This window comes from Hippopotamus amphibius, chromosome 8, assembly GCF_030028045.1.
Source record: "Hippopotamus amphibius kiboko isolate mHipAmp2 chromosome 8, mHipAmp2.hap2, whole genome shotgun sequence".
In the NCBI taxonomy this organism is placed as follows: domain Eukaryota; kingdom Metazoa; phylum Chordata; class Mammalia; order Artiodactyla; family Hippopotamidae; genus Hippopotamus; species Hippopotamus amphibius.
The window spans coordinates 88,511,594-88,535,693 of NC_080193.1; the positions used below are offsets into that span (position 1 = coordinate 88,511,594).

Genomic DNA, 24,100 nt, shown 5'->3' on the forward strand with positions numbered 1-24,100 from the left:
GCCATCTACTCTCATTTTTGCTTCTCGCTTCTCTACTTTGTTTTCCTTCTTTAACACTTACCTAACATACTCTGTATTTTACTTATATATATATATTTATTGTATTTCTTCTCCAGTATAATGAAAGCTTCATGGGGGGACATATTTTTGTCTTGGTTTGTTCTCTGCTACAACCCCAGTGCCTAGAACAGTTTCAGCATATAGGAGGTATATTCAGTGATGCATAACAAATTGCCCCAAACTTGTCAGCTTAGAACAGTATCCACTTAACTCAGTTCTGTAGGTCAGAAGTCTAGGCAGAGTATGGCTGAGTTCTTTGCTCAGGTATCAAAAAGCTGAAATCAAGGTATTGGCTGGCTGTGTTCTCATCTGGAGTCTCCTTCCAAGCTCATTAAGATTGTGAGCAGACTTTAGTTCCTTCCGGTTGTAGTATTGAGGCCCCCATTTTTTTGTTAGCTATTCACTGGGGCAACTCATTTCCTAAAGGCTGCCTATAGTTTCTTGCCATGTGGCCTCTATAGGAAGTTCACAGTAATGCTATTTGCTTTCTTCCAGGCTAGCAGTACATCTCTCTGACTTCCAATTCCTGATTTCCTCTGTTTGAGACCTCTAGACCCAGATTTAAAGAGTTCATGGGATTAAGCCTCACCCATGGAGATCTCCTTTTTAACTCTACAGTTAAGATTAGTAACATTAATTATATCTGCAAAATCCCATTTGCTATGTAAAGTAACATCTTTGTGGGAGTGGTAGCTCATCATAGTCACAGTCCTCCCACACTCATAGGGGATGGAATTATACAAGAAAGGGCAAGGGTCATCTTAGAATTCTGCCTATGAGAGAGGCACTCAGTAAATGTTTATTTAGTGAAGAACAGATATATTCTTATGGTCCCTAGTCTTCAACTGTTGCAGTAGAGAACTGGGACAGGAAAATGATATTACTAAAAATGCTGATATGCACACAAAATAAAAAATAATCAACTAAAACTAAGTAAGAGAAATCAGTTTGCTTTCAGGTAAATTGAATATGATGTTTTGATCTCTGAGTCCTTTTTTTTTTTTTTTTTTTTAAATATTTATTTCTTTATTTGGCTGTGCCGGGTCTTAGTTGTGGCATGCGGAATCTTTAGTTGCGGCATGTGGGGTCCAGTTCCCTGACCAGGGATTGAACCCAGGCCCCCTGCACTGGGAGCAGGGAGTCTTAGCCACTGGACCACCAGGGAAGTACCTGAACCCATTTTTTGAAATTCTGTAAAAATGTAACCAATAACCAAACAATTCTGCTACCTAACAGAAGTGCCTACACATGTTCACTGAGAACACATAGTATTTTCAATTTGACACATTGTTCATATAGTCAAAAACTGGAAACAGTCCAAATGTCCATCAGTAATAGTATGGATAAATAGTGGCATGCTCATACAGCTTAATCCTAGACAACAATGAAAATGGACTATAGCCATTTGCAACAAGCATGGTTGAATCTTATAATCATGTTGAACCAAAGAAGCTAGTTAAAAGAAAACATTCTATATGGTTCCATTTATGTAAGGTTCAGAAAAGGTAAAACTCAACTATTTTTTTTTTTAATTTTTATTTAAGTATAGTTATTTACAGTATCATGTAAGTTTCAGGTGTATAGCACAGTGACTCAGTTATATGTATATATTCTTTTTCAGATTATTTTCCCTTATAGGTTATTATATAATATTTATTGGGTATAATTCCCTGTGCTATACAGTAGGTCCTTGTTGGTTATCTATTTTATACATAGTAGTGTGTGTATGTTAATCCCAGCCTCCGAATTTATCCCTCTGCCTACCCCCCTTCCCCTTTGGTAAGCATGAGTTTGTTTTCAGTGTCTGTGAGTCTTTCAGTGTTAGAAATAAATTCATTTGTATCTTTTTTTTCTTCTAGATTCCACATATAAGCAATATCATATGATGTTTGTCTTTGTCTGGTTTACTTACTTCACTTGGTATGATAATCCCTGGGTCCATCCATGTTGCTGCAAATGGCGTTATTTCATTCTTTCTTATGGCTGAGTAGTATTCCATTGTATACATGTACCACATCTTTATTTATTCATCTGTCAGTGGACACTTAGGTTGCTTCCATGTCTTAGTAATTGTAAATAGTGCTGCAGTGAACACTGAGGTGCTTGCCTCTTTTTCGAATTATGGTCTTTTCCAGATAGATGCCCAAGAGTGGGATTGCAAGATCATATGGTAGCCCTATGTTTAGTTTTTTAAGGAACCTCCATACTGTTCTCCATACTGGCTGCACCAGTTTACATTCCCACCAATAGTGTAGGAGGGTTTCTGTTTCTCCACACCCACTGCAGCATTTATTATTTGTAGACTTTTTGATGATGGCCATTCTTACCGGTATGAGGTGATACCTCATTGTGGTTTTGATTTGCATTTCTCTGATAATTAGTGATGTTGAGCATCTTTTCATGTGCCTTTTGGCCATCTGTATGTCTTCTTTGGAGAAATGTCTATTTAGGTCTTTTGTCCCTGATTTGATTGGGTTGTTTTTTTTGATATTGAGCTGTTTGTTTATTTTTTTATTGAAGCATAGTTATTTTACAGTGTTATGTTAATTTCTGCCATACAGCAGAGTGATTCAGTTATACATATATATATATACACATTCTTTTTTTTATATTCTTTTTCATTATGGTTTATCTGATATTGAATATAGTCCTCTGTGCTATACAGTAGGACCTTATTATTTATCCATTCTATATATAATAGCTTACATCTGCTAACCCCAACCTCCCACTCTGTCCCTCTTCCCAACCCCCTTCCCCTTGGCAACCACCAGTCTGTTATCTATGTCCCTGATTCTGTTTCATAGATAGGTTCATTTGTGTCATATTTTAGATTCCACATATAAGTGATATCATATAATATTTGTCTTTTTCTGATTTACTTCACTTAGTATGATAATCTCTAGTTGCATCCATATTGCTGCAAATGGCATTATTTCGTTCTATTTTATGGCTGAGTAGTATTCCATTTTTTAGATTGTGTCTGAGCCTGTGTGTCTATCAGCAAGTAGATATAGGAAGGGGTTAACATACTTGAAAAACAGGTTGACCACAAATCAAAAACTTGCGATAGATTCACAGAAGCCAAAAAGAAGAAAACACAAGCATAAAATAAAAGAAAATCATCAAACCACAAAAAGAAAAAGAATGGAACAAAGGAGAAACAGAATCAACTGGAAAACAAACTTTAAAATGGCAGTAGGGCTTCCTAGGTAGCACAGTGGTTAAGAATCCGCCTGCCAATGCAGAGGACACGGGTTCAATCCCTGCTCTAGGAAGATCCCACATGCCGTGGAGCAACTAAGCTCCTGCACCCAAAAAATAAAATAAAATAAAATAAAATAAAATAAAATAAAATAAAATAAAATAAAATAAAATAAAATGGCAGTAAATACGTATCTGTCAATCATTACCTTAAATGTCAGTGGACTAAATGTTCCAATCGAAAGACATAGAATGGCAGATTGGATTAAAAAAATGAAACTTAACTGTTGTGTTGGAAGTCAGGATAATAGTTATCTTTTGAAAATAAAAAGGGATAGTGATTTGGAAGAGGCATGTGAGGGGGCTTCTAGGGAGTTCAGTGTTCTATTTCTTTTTTTTTTTTTTAATAAGTTTATTTTATTGGCTCTGTTGGTCTTTTTTTTTTTTGCTGTGTGCGGGCTTTAGTTGCAGTGAGTGGGGGCTACTCTTCATTGTGGTGCGTGGGCTCCTCATTGCGGTGGCTTCTCTTGTTGTGGAGCACAGGCTCTAGGTGCGTGGGCTTCAGTAGTTGCAGCACATGGGTTCAATAGTTGTGGCTCAGGGGCTCTAAAGCACAGGCTCAGTAGTTGTGGCGCACAGGCTCAGTAGTTGTAGCACACGGGCTTAGTTGCTCCAGGGCATGTGGGATCTTCCTGGAGCAGGGATCGAACCCGTTTCCCCTGCTTTGGCAGGCAGATTCTTAACCACTGCGCCACCTAGGAAGCCCCATAGTATCCTATTTCTTGATTTGAGTGGTGATTGCATGTGTGTATTAACTAATAATTCATCAAGCTATACAACTTTGGTTCACTTTTCAATATATATGTTATACTTTAGTGTTTTAAAGTTTGGGAGGTTTTTGGAAAATATAAAAATTTAAAACTTAGCATTTTAAGAAAGTACGTAAAACACTTTCAGTGAGGTTTTACCTGTATTGATTTAATAAGGGTTAAAATGAACATGAGAAAAGTTTTAAATGTTTATTTCTCATGCCTAGTCATGGTCTCTCAGTTCCATAGTCTTTAAGTTCTATGAGGGAACAGTGTTTCTGGAGATATATTTCAATTTGTATGCACAAATTCTTCTAAATTCTTACATTTGTCGTCTTTTATTTTTACAGGTGTGGAGAGATTATTCCCAAAAGAGAACAGTTTAATGACCTCTCCATTGACCTTCCTCGAAGGAAAAAGCCACTCCCTCCTCGTTCAATTCAAGATTCCCTTGATCTTTTCTTTAGGGTAAATGATATCTTTTGGTATTTTCACATAACTAAATTTTATATATCATAGATAATTGTATTTGAAGTTGGTTTCTTTAGGGCAGAGTTTTGATAAAATACTTGCAGGGGAAACAAATGAGAAATATTTATAAATAGTATTTATTCTTAAAAGCTTGATAGATATGGTTGTTAACTGATTGTAGAAGAAAATTAGTTGTTCAAGTAGATTATACATCTAACTCAACAGCAAGTGTTTTAGACAACCTTAGAAGCATTTGTAAACAACTAATATGAAGTGACATATGCTAAAATTGGGTAATGTGAATCAAAATTGGAGACACTAAGTATACTAAGATCTGAGGAATGAAAAATTAATTTTTGCTTCTCCTTAGGTTATTTGTACCCTGTTAGAAACAGGAAGTGGGGAGTCATGTTTATTCAGAGCTGTAGAGCTATAGATAAATATTTGTACATGTGGTATACTGTTAACAGATATTCAGAAAGTTTCTGGGACATAATTGGACCCGTTGTATAGCAGTCCTTATAATTGATGGAAATTTGCCTGGATCACCTTTTGTCTATATAATAGTGGTTCTTGTTTTGTTGTAGCGAATGGGCAGGGTTGTCATCCTAAGATTTAAAAAAAGAAACAAAAACCTCTGTTCTTGAAATGATGAGCATTCAGCTCCACCCAAAGATAAATACTCTGCTTTTCTTTTTGTTTTAGTCATTCCTTACTATTCCTGTTATCGTAGAATTTGAAGCTTTTCCTGTGTATCTTTACCCCCATTTTTTAAGGATTTCTTGTTTCAGTTTTCTCTAGGTAATGATATCCACCCCAAACTTTGGTCCTTTTAGAGCAGTTGTTCTTAGTGGGCTGTCACCAGAAGATTGAGTTCCATTATAAGAAAGGGGTAGAGTTACACCTAACAGACCAGGAACTCCGCCTAACCTGAAGGTGATCTTATCTCTGCTATGGCCAAATGTTAAAATCTGGATATACTCTTGGTAGTGGTTCTTGTGTATCCATGGGGAAAAGATTGAGAATCTGCTACTATAGTTTAGTTACTATCATAAATTGAGATGTTTCCTTGGTTAAAAAAGGGAAATTAGGAATTCTGAAACAGGGCATGATATTATAACTATATTTTGAGGATTAGGTCTTAATTTAGTAAGGCTTGTGATTGTAGACACAAAATTTAAACTGATCAAAGTTGTCATTCCACTGAACGATTATAACTAGAGAAATTAGCATTGAATGGGGCAGTTCTAATTCAACTTCATACTTCTTTATTTTTCCCTCTTGTCTTTTTATAGGCAGAAGAACTTGAATATTCCTGTGAGAAGTGTGGTGGGAAATGTGCTCTTGTCAGGCACAAATTTAACAGGCTACCCAGGTAAAATTAATTGGCTCTTCTATTTTTCTTCTTTAAAGTACTTACAAATATTACTGAATAAGTGAGGCTTATCCGATGAATTGGTAAAGAAGGTTAGCAAAGCTGAGATGTGAAGAGGGTGGAGAATGGAAAGCTAGAATTCTCTTGTGTAAGAAAGGAAGAGGATTTGGAACGTTGAAGAAGAGAAGGGGGACTTCCCTGGTGGTCCAGTGGTTAAAAATCCACCTTCCACTGTAGGGAATGTGGGTTCTATCCCTGGTTGGGGAACTAAGATCCCATGTAATGTGTGGCAACTGAGTCTGCGCGCAGCAACAAAAGATCCTGTGTGCTGCAACTAAGACCCAATGCAACCAAATAAATAAATACATTTTTTTAAATTGTATTGCTTAAAAGAAAAAAAAAAAGAAGAGAAAGAACCTGAGAGTTCCAAGAAGGTGACAGCAAGAGAATGAGGCTGATGTGACTTTGAAATAATGATGTGGACTAGCTAGTAAATTTTTAATTCAGTAATGTGTAACACTGTTATAATTTGTTGTCTGTAGTCTTCCTCTCTTATCCCAAACCTTCAGTAAAAATCTGCTATAGACACATACACATATGCATATGAAAATAAAATAGGAAGAGTAATTTTTTGCAATTTGTGCATTCCTTTATTCAGAGGATCTTATTAGTTTCCTGTAGTCTTAAGAATCTGAATTGGGAATGAAATTAACTTATATTGTATTAACTCTGTATAAACAAACATAAGACCAAAGTAGTTAGAAAAAATATGTGATTTATAGAACACTTTTAGTTCTTTCCAAGAATAGATCTCAACCACAAACAAGGTTATTATTAACATTAAGTATTTATATGGCACTTTGCCTGCAGAGTGCTTTAGTAGCTTTCTTTTAGTAGCTTCAGTTTTCTAAGAATGAGTGTGGAGTTTCTGGAACCTTAGCCCCTAGGGACTAGTTCTTTTACATTCCATTACCTGTGCCTTTCTAGAAAATGAATTTCGTTGAAAGAAATGGCTAACTCAAAGCAGTATTATCATGTTGACCATAGTCTGTATATTTTTCCTTAAGAGACTTGTTCTTTCCTATTTGTGAGTGTTTTAAGGCAAGAGGGTAGGAGGAATAAATCTTCAGGAAAAGGATTGATTGTTGTCAGCTGTCACTAACTAAGGAAATCGGTGTACAATGAAAAGCACTTGTTCTACCCCACAAGCTGAATCTGTTCCCTTTCCCGTGGCCTAGCTATTTGGTCTTTAAAGTGGGAAAAAATGCTGAGGGGAATTTTTCTCCTTGGTTTTCCTTTTTTTCTGGCAGGTCACATGTGTTACAGGTTAGTTTATTCCAAACTTATATGAATTAGAAGCCTTTGTATCATAAATCCTAATTACCTCACTTGCTCTATTTTTTGTTCATTTCAATCTTAAACTAGTCTACTTTATTCTTGAAGGCTCTCGTCTCTTTATCAGATCTGTTCATTTGTAGTCCACCTCATCTTTACAGATCAGTGATGTTGACTATCTGTTTTATATTACCTTTTATTTTTGTGGGATCATTTGAGAATTTAGTCAAAATATTTGACATTAGACATTCATTTTAGTCTCTTTACATCAGTTGGATTCTTTTGCTCTCTCAAGTTGTGAATTTGAAGCCTATGAATTCTTGCATGCTTTTTAAAGAGAAATACAGTCGATAACTTCAGTTTACAGGTTTTTGACTTTGTGATTTTTGTGATGAGGTAGATACGATAAGAAAGGAAACAGTTTTCCATAAACATTATTCCCATAAGAGTTCTGAAATTCAATTTTTAAAGTGTTCTTGTGAGCTGTGAAATATATTTAGTCTATCAGGCAGAGATTGTCTTCTATATTAGAGATGAAAAGGTTACTACAATAGTAACTGAGGGAGAAAAACAAAAAACAACACAGAGCTAAAAGCCTTTTCAGACCTACAAAGCAGATTAGGCCTGTACATTTTGTAGAACTTTTTTGTAAGTGGAGAAGACTTTTCATTTCTCTCTTACCTTTCTCTAGAGAAAGTGATACTAAAATAAGAATACTTCTTGTCTAAAGTCATCTTTAAAAAGTTAATTTTCACCATCAAGCATAAGGTCTGTTTAACACTTTAAGTTACCATTTATGGTTATATAACACCCATTTTTTGGTAAACTGTATAACAAATAAATAGTTTAAGGATTTGACCTATTATCAATACCAGTGTTTTAAAATTTAGTTGTTTTGTCTAATGTGTTTTGATTTTTTTCTAGGAACATTAATTTACCAAAACCTCCCAATTAATAATTAATATCTACCCAATGCCTGTGTTTTATTTTTATTTGTATTCTTAGTACCTAGCACAGTGCCTAGAGCATGGCAGGTATTCAGTAAATGTTCTTTGACAGATCTTTAGTTTGGCCTAATGTAGTCTTTAAATCAAAAGCTGTCTAAAATGGTTAGTCACAGTGATCTTTTCTTACCTGTGAAAGAGCTGTCTCTGTTATGAACTAGTAATGTCATACTAGTTTAAAATCTCCTGTTTTTCAGGATCCTTATTCTTCATTTGAAACGATATAGCTTCAATGTTGCTCTCTCACTTAACAACAAAATTGGGCAGCAAGTCATCATTCCAAGATACCTGACCCTCTCATCTCATTGCACTGAAAATACAAAACCACCCTTCAACCTTGGTTGGAGTGCACAGATGGCAATGTAAGTCCTTGAGGATTTCTTTCCCTTTTGAAGTAGAAAGGCTTTTAGTATCATTCAGCATTCCTGATGAGCAACCTTAAAACTTCTCTGAATGTTGCTCTTTCTTCTGAATACTTGCATTACTTTGGAGTCATATATTATAGTTCTTTTTTTATACTTGAACACTAGTTTGGTATAATCATAAAGTTCTAGAGCTTTAGAGGTGAAAGGGATTTTAGAGATTTTTGTCTAACTTCTTAATTTTACAGAGGAGATCCAAGGAGAGCAAGTGATTTTCTTAAGCTCATACAGTTAGTAACTGGAAGAGCCAGGTCTCTTCGCTGATGTGGAATAATAGTCATTTCAGAAAGTGAATGAACATTAGCTAACATGCATCGATGAAGTTTTGTAAAATTTCCCCTTGGATTAGTAATTGAAATATATTCTACATTATATAACTTTACACTGAAGGCCTCAATGAGTCAGTAACACGTTCCTAGAGAGTCACTGTTGTTTCTGGATTTTCTCTTAGAATAGATGTTTTTGCTTAATGCAGACTGCCCTCTACTGGTAGAACTAGTACTCTTTCTGGCAGTATTACTATATCAAACCATTAGCCAAGGCTGTGTATAATCACAGGCCTGAAACCAGGCTCTTTGACTGTACAATTTGATAGCTTTAAGACTTTGGACAAATTCCTTGACCTGTCTGTAGGGAAAATAACAGGGTAGTTGTGAACATTAAATGAAGTAATATACATGAGTTCTTACTACAGTGCCTGACATCTAGTAAGTCCTCAATAAATGAGAACTATTATTTTACTGTTTAAAAGTAAAGAACTGAAACAAAGAGGATTTTCCTAGTTGTTCTTTTCATTGTATTTGACTTCATTTCCAGTGTTGTTTATTTAGATCATTAGATAAGGGAAAGCCTAGAGAAAATATTTTGTTTTTTCTCTTTTGGCCTTTATTGTTCATTAAAAAGCATTGTAATTGTTAACTTTTCAAGAGGATATATAAGGGACTGTAATACAGAATAATTCATTTAATAAGTTATATATTTTTAGTGATGTAATTGTATACATTATATATTTTCTAATTTTCTGATAGTTCTAGACCATTGAAAGCCTCTCAAATGGTGAATTCCTGCATCACCAACCCTTCTACACCTTCAAAGTGAGTTATATTTCTTTTGTATCCAAAATTTTAAGGATTTGGCACCCTGATTTCCAAGATTATCCCCTCCCCTTTTCTTGTTGTTTCTCTTTTTGCATGGTAACTTCTCTGCATTACTGTACTTTGAAATTTTCCTGAATCTTCTTTAAACTGTAATTTAGGGAATGTCAAGTGTTTAACACTGAAGCAAGTTCAGATGATCCTCTCAAAATTTTATCTTAAAAGTCTTAAATCATCTGTTATATATAATATTTTCACCCTACAACTCTAGAAATTGACTGATGATGTGGGATTTTAAGAATTGAAGGGTTAAAATAAGCCCTACTGGTCTAAAAAGCACCATTCTTCAAATATACGCATGGAGATCCCAAAATATCTTTTTCACCTGTTGTTAGCCAGTGTGGGGCTTCTTGTCTTAGGCACTGAGCTAGAGGTATTCTGAAAAGGGACAGGAAAACAAATACACACTAGAATGTAGCTATTCTACAAATGTTTTATGTCTTTTGCTTAAGACTAAAAGTTTTTCCAAGAAGGAAACAAATACTTTTTTTAAAAAATATACCTCCTCTGTGATTTGACTGGAACCACAGTTCCTAATTAGACATTTCTAAATGACTTAGTTGTCATTTGTCTTTAAAATTAATTTTTCTAAATATTTGATGTCCCAAAGTACTTTTAGAAGAGAGACATTTTTGTTGTTTAAGGGCTTTTGGGGGGCTTATATAACCATAAAATGACATTTGGGAACTGCTGTTTTCTTTTCCTCCTGTTAATTATTTTTCAGTGCAATTAAAACCAGATGACTAACTGACTAGAAATCTGAAATGGTACCGATATGAATACTCTTGCCCGTTCTCAAGATACAAATGAGCAATACCACTTGGCTGCTTAGAAAGTGAGCAAGTGATGCATTTACAGGATGAATATTTTTCCTTACTACAGGCAAGCTGCCTTCTGTGAATATAGTAACTATTAATGGAATGCACTCTTTATGTACCAAATCACTATAGTTTCAAGAAAGAGATGGTTTCATTGGGCATCATTATACTTGGCATGGTCAATCTGTTCTCCAGGGTCTTACTGGTATGAGAATTTGAGAGTTGGTCAATAAAGGATGATTAGGCCCTAGAAGACCTGTCATGCCGATCAAACTTAAAAGAGGCTGAGTTATAAACCAGAATACCATTGGTTCTTCTGTAATGTCCTTTGTCACATTTGACCCTGGTATATTAGCAGCCAGGTGTCACCCTCCTTCAGCAAAGTATTTACATGGATAAATAAATCAATACGTTCAGTTTTGCTTGGTGAGCATGAAATCAAAATGAAGAATTAAGATGGCTAATTGGCTATTTGTAAGTTATATTTAAAACCCTTTTTGAACACATATTGGGAGGCTATTCAAGTGTTCAGGCTGAAGTGCAGTGATATCCTGGCTGCTCTCAGCCAAAGACTATGGTTGGGCTTATCACTGACCACTTGCCTCTTTTCTTTGATCTACATTGCTACGCAATCCTCCTGGTTTCCATTGTGGCCTCTTTTTTCTTGGTGCCATCATTCTACATGTTTATTTACAGTTTTCACATTTAGATTATTGCATTTTCCAATGTCCATTTTACATTTTTTTTTTAGTATAGCATATGAATTTATGTTAACCTTCATCAGAGAAAGTTTGTGCTTTTTGACCTTTACCACTTTTTCCTTTAGTTTATTTTCAGCTCACTTAGAAGACAACACAGTAACACCTTACTTATCTGGTATCATTGAACAATAATATATGATATTCAAAATAAATGAATTTTTATATAACTGAAGCTTGCCTTTTTAAACATTGTCTTTTTAATTTTAATCTTTAACATGTTTTAACCACTTTAGATGGTTATCTCTCTATAACCTTACAGAATTCCTTATATTGTTAAAATACACTGAAGATAATTTAAATATATTGTAATGACTTAAAATCAGCATTGTAAGTATCAGTTATTGCACTGTGTTTTAATATAATGCCCTCAGAGGCTCTTAATTCTTATGACCGTTTACCTTTATATTAAAGTTACTTTATAGTTCTTTATTGCCCTTTCTGTGGTTATTCTCTCTCATTTCTTAGCTCTCATTTCTTGATGAACTTGCTACATTATTTTATACACCATTTCCTGGGGAAGAAGGGTCCCAGCCTAAAGAGTAAAGTTCATGGGCTTCGAAACTGCTGCCTTCCTCAAAAGCCTTTTTTTTTTTTTACTTTTGAGTCCCTGTGCTCTAGAAGGTAGAGGTTGCCAGAAGTTGGACCTACATATAAATAGATAAGTGGAATGTTACTGTTAATTTCAAAGTACATGGATCATAATTTAAAAGAGCAAAAATTAGTCCTCATGCACTCTGTTGTCAAAAACATGTATTCATTGCTATGTCTGCATGCATTCAGTAGAGTACTTGCTTTATAAAGATAGTAACAAACTTCTTTGGAGTTGATCACTGAAAGAAAAAAGGCACAAAGTGATTGGTTTACTGATAATATACAATAGCATAAGAGTTGTCTGATTTTCAAAGCATGGCTCTTTTGGAGTAGGGCAAAGGTAATGCTTAAATATACCTCTTTTGATATATCTTTTCTTTTTCTCTGTTAAATCATTCTCCATAATGGAAACGCTTTTTATTTTAATTTGGTATTTATACTTCAAAAAAAAAACAGACAAATGTTTATCAGACTTACATAGAGTTTTTTTCTTTGTTTGTTTTTCTTAAATTACAGGAATTTCACCTTCAAATCCAAGAGCTCCTTGGCTTTATGCCTTGATTCAGACAGTGAAGATGAGCTTAAACGCTCTGTGGCCCTTAGCCAGAGACTTTGTGAAATGTCAGGCAGTGAACAGCAGCAGGAAGACCTGGAAAAGGTAAGTAATTTCTCACCAAAATATCTGACTGTCCAAACAAATGACTTTCATAACCAGCATCAGCAAACTTAATAAATACATAAGATAGATTATAAACTTAATCTGTTCAAACACTGATGTTAAAGAGTGTACTTTTTGTAGCTACAAAACCAGTCTGTTTAAACGTGGATTGAGACTTCTTTAAGTTGAGGTATAATTAGCAAATAACATCAGATTAGGTTCAAGTGTACAACATAATGATACAATATTGTATATATTTATTGCAAGATGATCACCACAATAAGTCTACCTAACATTATCACCATACATAGTTACCAGCAAAAATTTTTTTTCTTGTGATGTACCCTTAGCAACTTTCAGATATGCAGTACAATATTAACTGTAGTCACCATGCTGTACATTACATCCCTGTGGTTTATTTATTTTATTTTATTTTTTTTTTAATCTTTTTTTTTTTTTTTTTTTGGCCACCCAACATGGCTTGCGGGATCTTAGTTCCCCTGCCAGGGATTGAACCCGGGACCTCGGCAGTGAAAGTGCGGAGTCCTAACCACTGGACCACCAGGGAAGTCCCATATGTATTTTTTTTTTTTTTTTTTTTTTTTGGCACACGGGCTTAGTTGCTCCATGGCATGTGGGATCTTCCTGGAGCTGGGATCGAACCGGTGACCTCTGCTTTGTCAAGCGGATTCTTAACCACTGCGCCACCTAGGAAGCCCCCTATTTATTTTATAACTGGAAGTTTGTACCTTTTTGCCCCCTCACCCATCTTGCTCACTCCCTAGCCCCCACCTCTGGCAACCACCAATGTATTCTCTGTATCTGTGAGCTTAGTTTTTTTGTTTGTTTTTTAGATTCCACATGTAAGTGAGATCATACAGTATTTGTCTTTCTCTGTGTAATTTATTTCCCTCAAGGTCCTTCAGTGATGTCACAAATGGCAAGGTTTCATTCTTTTTTATGGTTGAATAATATTCCATTGTGTATGTGTGTGTGTGTGTGTGTGTGTGTGTATTGTATTATGTGTATACACACACACACACACACACACACACATATATATCTCACATCATCTTTATGCATTCATCCATCAGTAGACACTTAAGTTGTTTCCAAGATTGATGCTTTTAAGAAATGAAAGTTTGGACTTCCCTGGTGGTGCAGTGGTTAAGAATCCACCTGCCAATGCAGGGGACACGGGTTCAAGCCCTGGTCCGGGAAAATCCCACATGCCATGGGGCAGCTAAGCCTGTGAGCCACAACTACTGAGCCTGCACTCTAGAGCCCGTGAGCCACAACTGCTGAGCCTGTGTGCTGCAGCTACTGAAGCCCACACGCCTAGAGCCCATGCTCTGCAAGGAAGAGTAGCCCTCACTCACCACAACTAGAGAAAGCCCGCACGCAGCAATGAAGACCCAAAATGCATCCTCCCCCCCCAAAAAATTAATTATTTAATTTTTAAAAAAGAAAAAGAAATTAAAGTTGTGGTAGATAAATTGCTTTCTCCTGTTAACCTTCAGAGCTACTTTTACATATTGGTCCTCAAATAATTACTTGCTTTATTTTGATACTAATTGTTTGTTGTTTTTTTTTTGTCTTTTTATTTCTATTTTTTTATTTATTTTTTTAATTTTATTTATTATTTTGGGGGGGTACACCAAGTTCAGTCATCTGTTTTTATACACATATCCCCGTATTCCCTCCCTCCCTCAACTCCCCCCCCCACCCGATACTAATTGTTAATATGAGGGAACCATAGTAAATATTTTACGTCAAGAGGCCAACTAGGTAATCTAAAAGTTTAAGTAATGGGTGCGAAGACACAACTACATCATCTTCTATCTTGACGCACAATGATAGTTAACATTTTGAAGAAAGAAGCTTTTCTAGGAGTTTGCATCATCTCATGTGACTGATTTTAAACCTCCATTTTGGTAAAATAACAATTATTTAGTAGTTGTTTTTTGTTCAGACTGTTTCCCATCTTTAAAGTTAGAGATAGTTTGTGGTTGCTCACCTTGAATGAGAAATGACAGAAAGTCAGAAATTCTCCCAGAAATGAGAGAATGTTATTCAGAAAATAACTTCTGAATATTTACAAAATCTTGATAGTTTTTTTTTCTCATTTATTAAAAAAAAATGAAAAAGACTTGCCAACATTTTAAAAAGAATATTAGGTGTAGTGACAGAATATTTACAGTATAATCCATGTATATCTGGAAGAAAATACACCAAAAATACTTAAAATAATTATCTCCGAGTGATGGATTTTGAATGAATTTATTTCATTTTTTTAATGTATTTTCCAAATTTATGCAAAGAGTATACTTTAACACTTATTATAATCAAGAAAATAAACATTATCTTTAGGTAGGTAGTATTAAAAGAAAATTAGCCTTGCCAGTGAGTTTACATATTGGTAATTAGTTGTTAAATAACCCAAAGCATCAAAGAAAGGAAACTTTGGGAATTGCCTGGTGGTTGAGTGGTTAGGGCTCTCTGCTTCCACTGCAGGGGGCACAAGCTCGATCCCTGGTCAGGGGACTAAGATCCCATGTGCCATGCAGTGTGGCCAAAAAAGGGGGGTGGGGGAAACTATAGAAATAAACGTATCACTTTAAACTCCAAGATTGCTGTATTTGTAGGCATTCTGGTTTCTTCTAAAAGCAGCTCTATTCTTCAGGATTCAAAATCTTGCAGACTAGAACCTGATAAGTCTGAATTGGAAAACTCAGGATTTGACGGAATGAGTGAAGAAGAGCTTCTAGCAGCTGTTTTAGAGATAAGTAAGAGAGAAGCTTCACCGTCTCTCAGTCACGAAGATGATGATAAACCAACCAGCAGCCCTGATACTGGATTTGCAGAAGATGATATTCAAGAAATGCCTGAAAATCCAGACCCTGTGGAAACTGAGAAGCCAAAAACAATCACAGAGCCCGGTAGGTTTAATGAAGGTAAACATCTGTTAAACAAGGCACAACTGTGTTCGAAAGTTTTATAGTAACAAATGACTTCTACATAATGGGAGGTGAGATGGATCTGTATAACAGAGCTAATAATATTTTTGTGCTTTTTTTTTTTTTAACAATTTAAAAAATCTGAGAAGCAAATATTGAGAGTTAGTATCCAGAGGCTAGTGGTAAAGTATGCCATGCCCCTTTAGGTGTACATCAAGAGAGAAATTAGTTTTCTTGTGCATTTAAAAAATGTTTGTGTCAGTTTTTGGTCACCTTTTTCTCACCACTGCTCTCAGAAATTTGCATAATTCTTTCTTCATTTTTTTATATCTGATTATACCAAGTTTTAACATATAAATAATTCAAGTTCTCCATTCTTTTTTTTTTTTTTTTTTAATTTATTTTTATTGGGTGTGTTGGGTCTTTGTTGCTGTGCACGGGCTCTCTCCAGTTTTGGCGAGCGGGGGCTACTCTTCGTTGTGGTGCAGTGGCCTCTCTTGTTGTGGAGCACGGGCTTCAGTAGTTGCAGCATTAGGCTCAGTAGTTGAGGTGCAAGGGCTTAATTGCTCCGCGGCATGTGAGATCTTCCCAGACCAGGGCTTGAACCTGTGTCCCCTGCATTGGCAGGCAGATACTTAACCACTGCGCCACCATGGAAGTCCCAAGTTCTCCATTCTTATTTGGGTTCATCCCTTCATAATGGTTCAGACCACTGAACTAAGATGGTCTTGGTCATTTAGTCTTAGCTATACTACCTACTAGTTATAAATTTCTAAATAAGTAACTTAACCTCTTTGATACTCATTTTTCTTATTTCTGTATGGGGAATCTACTAGACATACTTCAGATCATTGTGGGTAGAATGTTAGATAGCACATACATATTATGTAAAGTGCTATACAGATAAAAATTATTTTTGTGGTAATTGTTATTCATATTTTATTTCTGAAGCTGTCACTGCAAACAACAAAACTGAGCCTCCTTGCCTTGCACTATGGGTATTTTAAGATTTTTTAAGTAGAAAGTTTTCACTTCCTCTTCCAGTGGCCAGGTCTAATTTTTCTCTCTTGATATCCTTAGTATCTTAGTATACAAAAAATTATCCCACCCAAAATGTCAATAGTACTGAGATTAAGAAACCCTGATCTAGATGTGTAGTAAGGTGAGATTGTATGTTCCAAGCAACTTATGTCTGAGGTTAGGATACATTGCTCTTTGAACAGTACATGTCACTCTAGTGCAGAGATTTCAGTTTTTAAGAGGATATCCCAGTTATATTATGTTCTGCTTTCTCAGATCCTGCCACTTTTACTGAGATAACTAAAGATTGTGATGAGAATAAAGAAAACAAAACTCCAGAAGGATCTCAAGGAGAGGTTGATTGGCTCCAGCAGTATGATATGGAGCGTGAGAGGGAGGAGCAAGAGCTTCAGCAGGCACTGGCTCAGAGCCTTCAGGAGCAAGTAAGAGATATTTATATTGATACTTTCTCCATACCTGTCTTTTCCAAGAAATGAACAATAATAACAGTAAAAAACATTTCGCTGCGGGAGGGAGGGGATATGGGGATATATGTATAAATACAGCTGATTCACTTTGGTGTACCTCAAAAGCTGGTACAAGAGTGTAAAGCAATTATTTTCCAATAAAGAGCTTGGGGGAAAAAAAAGTATTTCGTTAAGTACTGTGTGTCAGACATTGTTTCAGGTGATTTGCATACGGTAAATCATTGAGCCACCAAAACAAATTAACCTTGTTTGGGGCCTTGGGTTTGAAACAGAAACATTGATTGTTTTTCTTTTTTTAAAAAATCCAAATGCAACAAAATGTCTTGTTGGTTACCTCCTATTACTATAATTTATTGCACAATAAAGCAAGATGGGTTATTAGAGATCATCCCTAGTCCAACTTTATTTTGCAAGCAGTTGAAACAGCCAGTATGCCGTGGTGATTTTATCATTAATATTTTAAGGCAAAGTGTTTGTTTTGGTCATTTTCTCACAGTATGAATCCTTTCCTGTGAATTATTTGAACATAAAATTCTCAGGAATATTATCTGAAATTTTAGATTTTAGTCATAGACTGACATTTATCTGCTCTTTTCTTTATGTAGTAATCTGTTCTTCAGTTTTTAGTTCTTTATGCTTATATTTGCCAAAGCTGGTTGATTTGCACTGTTGCAGCCACCTGAGATATCTGACTAAAGGTGATATTTTCATGGTTGTCTAATCCTATACATGTTAGTAATAAAAATTTACCAAAATTCCCTAGATTGAGTGCACAGTTTTAGTGTTTGCAGATATCAGATTAAGAAATCTAATGTTGCTAGAATATTGGGTCTTAATTTTAACTGCACTTTAATATTATCTGGGGAGCTTTAAAAAATATACTGGTGCCTGGATTGTTCTACCCCTCAGAAATCCTGATGTAATTGATCTCAAGTGTGGTCTGGGCATCTAGATTTCTTTCTTTTTCTTTCTTTTTTTTTTTTTTTTTAAATAAGGGTTTTGAAAAAAAACTCCCCCAGTGATTCTAATGTGCAGCCAAGGTTGAGAACTGCTGCTTTAAAACTATTTCAGAACCAGCTGTTCTTTATCCTTTTATTGATATTTAAAAGTACCACCTCCCTAGTTGCCTTGTCATCAAGATGTGTACATGTCAAACTGTGTTATAGAGAATATATAGTAATCATTTGTTGTAGAAAACTTAATATAAAAGACCATGGGTTGGTTTCTTAACAGTAGTTCCTTATAATGCAGAAAAAGGAAAAATTCAGCAATCCTCCTTTTCATTGACAAAAGATATATATTTTTCTTGTCAGCTGACCTGGTTAAAACTATCTTATTCTTCTCAGGTGTGAGGATAGGATTATGAGATGAAGTTTCTTTAGTTTGTTTACCTGCATCATTCTATTGATTACTAAAAGAGAGTCCTTTACCTTCTTGTTTCAGCATAGACTTTATATACTTGGATAAATTTAAGTAATCATATTTCCTCTTAGAGAACACCACTGTGACTTTATTGAACACAGTATTATTGCTCCCAGGACTATCATGCAGAATAGCTCATTCTAAGCTTCTTATATATTTAAGTAACTTTAAAAACAAGTCTAGGATTGAGGAAAGTATGAACAATTTTACATTTTTTCTTTACTCATGCATCCTTGGTAAATTATCTTTTCTCTGAAGATGAGAGGGAAATTTTTTTATAGTCAGCATTTTCCTTTGTCATCCAGGTTGAGGTATTTTCAGAAGTACTATTTTTTCTAAGAAAACTTGAGGTATTAGAGAAGCAACAGTCAGCAGCATTCATTTAGTATTTACCAAGCTTCTTTTCTGTTTTGGTTTCTTTAACAAGAATAAAATTAGAAATCTGTGAATAATATGTTGTGGAAATACTGTTTATCTTGCTGTCATAGATGTGGGTCAGTGATGTGCTAGAGCCAGCTCCCTAACTAGCTTAGGAGAGCCCACTATACATACCTCTTCTCAAATCTGCATTCGTGGTCACATTGGTAGCTTAAAATTGGCCATGGCCACAACATTGTAAAGCAATTATACTCCAATAAAGATGTATTTAAAAAAAAAAAAAAAACTGGCCATGGTAGGAGTATTTATACCAAGGAACTCGGCAAATCCTGTAAATCAGGGGGAAGAAAAGAGAGCTATGAGGGTGAGTCAAAAATTATCTGCACTCTGGCTGTAGAATTTATTCTAATTAACTTTTAGAAAAGACATATACATCATTTTTCAACATAACCTCCTTGCTTTTCAATACACTTTGTCCAGCTGTCAACAAGCTTTCCTATTCCCTCATTAAATGTTTTAGGCTGAGCTGTGAGCCACAGATGCACCACTGTCTTCACTTCTTCATCAGAAGTGAATCTTCGTCCTCATAGGGCTGCTTTCAGGGGACCAAGCAGGTGAAAGTCCGATGGAGCAAGATCAGGACTGTAGGGAGGATGCTTTAATACCTCAAAATTAAGTTTTTGCAGAATCTTGACAGTGTGGGTAGAAGCGTGCGGATGTGCGTTTTCATGCAAGATCACAACACCCTTGGATAGCAGTCCTCTCTTTAATCCAAAGTTTAGGCTTCAGCAAAACCTTTTCAAAACCTAAGTCTGTCATGGATTCTTTCATAGGCAGAGCCATGGCTGATTTGCCACATAATCTACTGTCACTCCTCTATTTGACAGAATCATATCACGTCTACGCTCAGTATTGTCATCAGCCATGGATGTGGATGGGCGTCCAGCTCTTCTTGATGGCTAACACTTGTGCGACCTTTCTTGAACTTCTCTATCCATTCATACACACTTCTTCGCGACGAAACACTTTCTTCATACTGCATACAAAGCCTTTGATAAATAACGGTACCAGGTACACCCTCAGACCACAAAAAATGAATCACTGCACGCTGCTCTTTTGTGCAGATCACAAGTGGAGCATCCATTTTTGCTCTCACCGCAGTTACAAATGAACTGATGTAACACGTTCACACCTGCACAGCAGTGACTGGGGAGACAGTAGCCTTGAACGGAAAGCGCTGATAAGACAGTGTAGCCAACAGAAGTTTTAATATAACCGGAGTGCAGATAATTTTTGACTCATCCTTGTATTTACTAAGTATCTCCTATGTTCCAGGTATCTTATACATGTTAAAAGAAAAGACAATTGCATCGTAATGTTACATGGAGTGGCTTTTGGTTGGCAAGCCAAATGTCACTAACTAGAAGAGATAGCATTTAAGCCTTTTTAACTCCCAGGTTTATGTTTTAGGAAGGCAGTGTTGGAAAAAGTAAAGAACTTCCTCACATCTTTCAAGAGGTCATATTTCAGACATCCCATAAGATTATAGAAAACATTATTAGCAAATACTTTCAGCGCAGCTGATTTTATCCTCATTAAATAAGTTTAATCAATACTTCTTTAAATACCTTAGTTTTGTTCTTATCCCCTTAGGAGGCTTGGGAACAGAAAGAAGATGATGACCTCAAAAGAGCTACAGAGTTAAGTCTTCAAGGTCTGGAGATTAATTACGTTTTTTTATATTATGAAGTGTATCACACACAGAAGAGCATATGAAATGTTTTTGTTGTTTTTAATAACAATAACAAATTTGAACACCTCCCAGGTAAAGAAATAGAACCTTAGAAGTTACCTGTATACCCCTTCCCTTCCCTTCCTCCCAGAGGAAACCACCATTCTACCACCGTTTGTACTCATCAACTTACCTTTTTTTTTTTTTTTTTAATAATTTTACCATCTATAGTCATATCCCTAAACAATATTTTTTGACATTTTAAATATGAGCTTTATTTTAAATTTAAAGAAACACTTTTTACAAATTATATCAAACACTTAAAACATTATCTAGGAATGTTAAACATTAGTTCTTAATTCAAAATAATGACATTCATGGAATATATCCTGGTGCTGGCCAGTACAGAGTTTACTTAAATCTAACATATTTTATATAAGCTTAACCATTAATGCTTCCTAAAATTCAGTGATTATGATTCAGCTCTGTAAGGTTAAGCAAGTCTTCTATGCAATGCTCTCATATAACTTTTTCAAATATAAACATTTATACCAGCAAGGAAATTATTAAAATGTATATAAATTATGCTGAAGGGCTTGATTAAAAGTTTGTCTGTGTAGAGAGATGCATCTCACCTTAGAAAGCACACACACACACACAAATCCACTTAAACAAATATAAGATGCCATGACATTCTCTTAGTTATGTTACACAGCACACTGCACGTTTATAAATGTCATTCTATTATGTATGAACTGAAAACATATATTTTTTAAAATACCCTTGACATGGGGGAGTGGAATATGCCAGCATTAAGCACAGAAATGCAGAGCTTTTTACAGGATGTCAACAAACTGCCTGTCTCCAGCTGGCTCCCAGGCGCCACTGAAAACTGTCACCACCCTCAGAAAGACGAGATGTTCTTATTAATGATCTCCACGGCCTCCAGAATGTCCTCCTCCTTGATCACAAGCAGAGATGCAAAAACCTCATGATATCACCATGGTTGGCTTGGCTAGAAGTCCATTATCTCAAAGTCACAGACACACCTTCCAAGCATCACAGTCTTTGGTTTTTCTAATAACAATAGCATTTAATAATCCTTTTCCTCTTACAGCAGTTACAGTATCAGAAGGTAGCTTCATGAGTTTGTTTCTCAAGATGTTACCCATTTTGTCTGCATTTTCAGCAAGGTTTTCTTCTTCCAGAACCTCAAGGGCTGTGATGAACACTCGTAGGAGTATCACCAGCCATCCCCACTTAGTGTCCATATGTTTGTTCTCTACATCTGTGTCTCTATTTCTACCTTGCAAACCGGTTGATTTGTACCATTTTTCTATAGTCCACATATATGTGTTAATATACGATATTTGTTTTTTCTTTCTAACTCACTTTACTCTGTATGACAGTCTCTGGGTCCATCCATGTCTCTACAAATGTCCCAGTTTCTTTCCTTGTTAAAGCTGTGTAATATTCCATTGTATATACGTACCACATCTTCTTTATCCATTCATCTGTTGATGGACATTTAGGTTGCTTCCATGTCCTGGCTATTGTAAATAGTGCTGCAGTGAACATTGGCATGCATGTGTCTTTTTGAATTATGGTGTTCTCTGGGTACGGCCAGTAGTGGGATTGCTAGGTCATATGGTAACTCTATTTTTAGTTTTTCAAGGAACCTCCATACTGTTCTCCATAGTGGCTGTATCAATAACTCTGTATTTTCTAAGATCACTCTAGTCTTTCTCTGGCTCTGAGAAATAGATTAAAGATTATACTTTGCTGGTATAAAATGAGTGTTCTAGGCTGATCCAGACACCAGGGCATGGTGGAGAGAGCAAGAACTTTACTGGCAAGTGGTTGAGAGAGTTACAAATAAGAATTCAAGCTAGGCTCACTTAGGCATTCTGTGCTCAGATTTAAAAGATGGAACAATGGTGGTGATGAATGGCTGTCTCAAGTCATATTGCTCCAGTCTGGACTGGTTGCCCTCTACATCCATGCACAAGTGTCCTGAGATCTCCCTAACCATTCTCCAGGGGATTCCCTCTGATTCTCTCTTTTGTTTGAATCTCCCGTTTCCTGTATCTCACTCTTTTCTCATCCTTTGTGTACTTAGGCTTTGATGGAGAACATCCCCAGTAGTTTTCTTGAAAAAGAAGGGATGTGACTTAGATTTTTTGGAGACCTTGCAAGTTTTATTCTGTCCCAGTATTTGACTGATAGTTTGGCTGAATATAGAAGTCCGGGTTTACAATAATTGTGAAAGCATTGTTTCCCCCCACCTTCATGCTGCTGGGTAATGACAGAAGTCTTGTTTGCTGGGCTGCTGTATGAGGAGTCTAAAGCTGTTCTTTATCCTGATGTGACATCTTTTTTTTTTTCCTGAAAGCTTATAGGATCTTCTCTTTGTTTCTATTGTGATTAAGTTTCACAGTGACATGCCTTGATGTGGGTCTGTTTCATCCATTTTTGCTGGGCACTTAGTGGATTATTTTAATCTAGAAACTTGTGTCCTTCAATTCTAAGAAAATTTCACTGATTTCCTCCCTTCTACTTCCTCTCTTTTCTCTTTTTGAAACTCCTATTATTCAGATGTCCTAGTCTGATCCTCTTAGTTTTCTTATCTCTCCTCTCTAGTTTTCCATCTTTTTGTTATTTTGTTGTGCTGTCTGGGAAGTTTCTCCAACATTATCACCAACTCCAAACTTTTCTTTTAGTATTTTATTTCTATCATATTTTTAATTTTCAAGAACTGGTTATGTGATTGTTACTTTTTTATAAGATTTTGAGGTGGGAGTGTTTCATGAAAGCAATACCATCTCAACTCTCTGAGGATATGAAATATAGTTCAGTTTTTTGTTTGACATTTTCATTTCCCCAAATAGATTGTTTTCTCCAGATTGCTCTGTCCTGTGTGTTTATTATGGTCTTTATATCCCTTGTTAGAGCCTTTCCTTAGTTATCTAGTAGTCTTTGGCTGTCAGCTCATGATTAAGAGTAGGAGACTAAAAAGATGATTAGAATTTCTCAGTATATGAATAGCTAGGGCTTGTCAAGTTTGAGTTTTACAGGGTTTTACTGTTTGGGGAATGATGTTAATACTTTAGGCCTTTCCTTAGTCTGGTAAGATTCCTAAAGAAAGTTTTCTAGTCTCTTGCCTTTGCCTAAAGGTAGAAGATGTGGCTGCCAGAGTTATGGGAGCCAAGTATAGGAATAGGGCTGGGTTTGGGGGTGGGAGTTCTACTCATCTTTTGATATGTAAACTGTCGCCTACTCCCCTGTTTTCAGTATGGTACTCCCCTGTTCCTGGAATCCCCCAATCCAGAGACGTTTTTTACCAACTCTCCAGTGAACAAAACTCCAGACTTCTGTCATTGCCCAGCAACACAAAGTAGGGGGAAGTGGATCTAGGAGTCTGTAACTCAAACAGCTTTCACCTAG

At 35.8% G+C, this 24,100-nt stretch overlaps 1 protein-coding gene across 7 annotated transcripts in view; it reads left to right on the forward strand.

Annotated features, from left to right (window-relative positions):
* Nucleotides 1–24,100, forward strand: part of USP37 (ubiquitin specific peptidase 37) — an 86,016-nt gene that overhangs the window by 52,543 nt on the left and 9,373 nt on the right. For all 7 annotated transcript variants that reach the window (XR_009055038.1, XM_057744490.1, XM_057744489.1 and 4 more), the window contains 8 exons: nt 4,421–4,538; nt 5,837–5,916; nt 8,453–8,617; nt 9,706–9,771; nt 12,518–12,659; nt 15,343–15,598; nt 16,913–17,079; nt 20,578–20,638. Coding sequence is in view for 6 of the 7 variants with exons in the window: in XM_057744490.1 (XP_057600473.1) it covers nt 4,421–4,538; nt 5,837–5,916; nt 8,453–8,617; nt 9,706–9,771; nt 12,518–12,659; nt 15,343–15,598; nt 16,913–17,079; nt 20,578–20,638 (1,055 nt within the window). In the remaining variant the exon portion in view is untranslated. The remainder of the gene's footprint in view (nt 1–4,420; nt 4,539–5,836; nt 5,917–8,452; nt 8,618–9,705; nt 9,772–12,517; nt 12,660–15,342; nt 15,599–16,912; nt 17,080–20,577; nt 20,639–24,100) is intronic.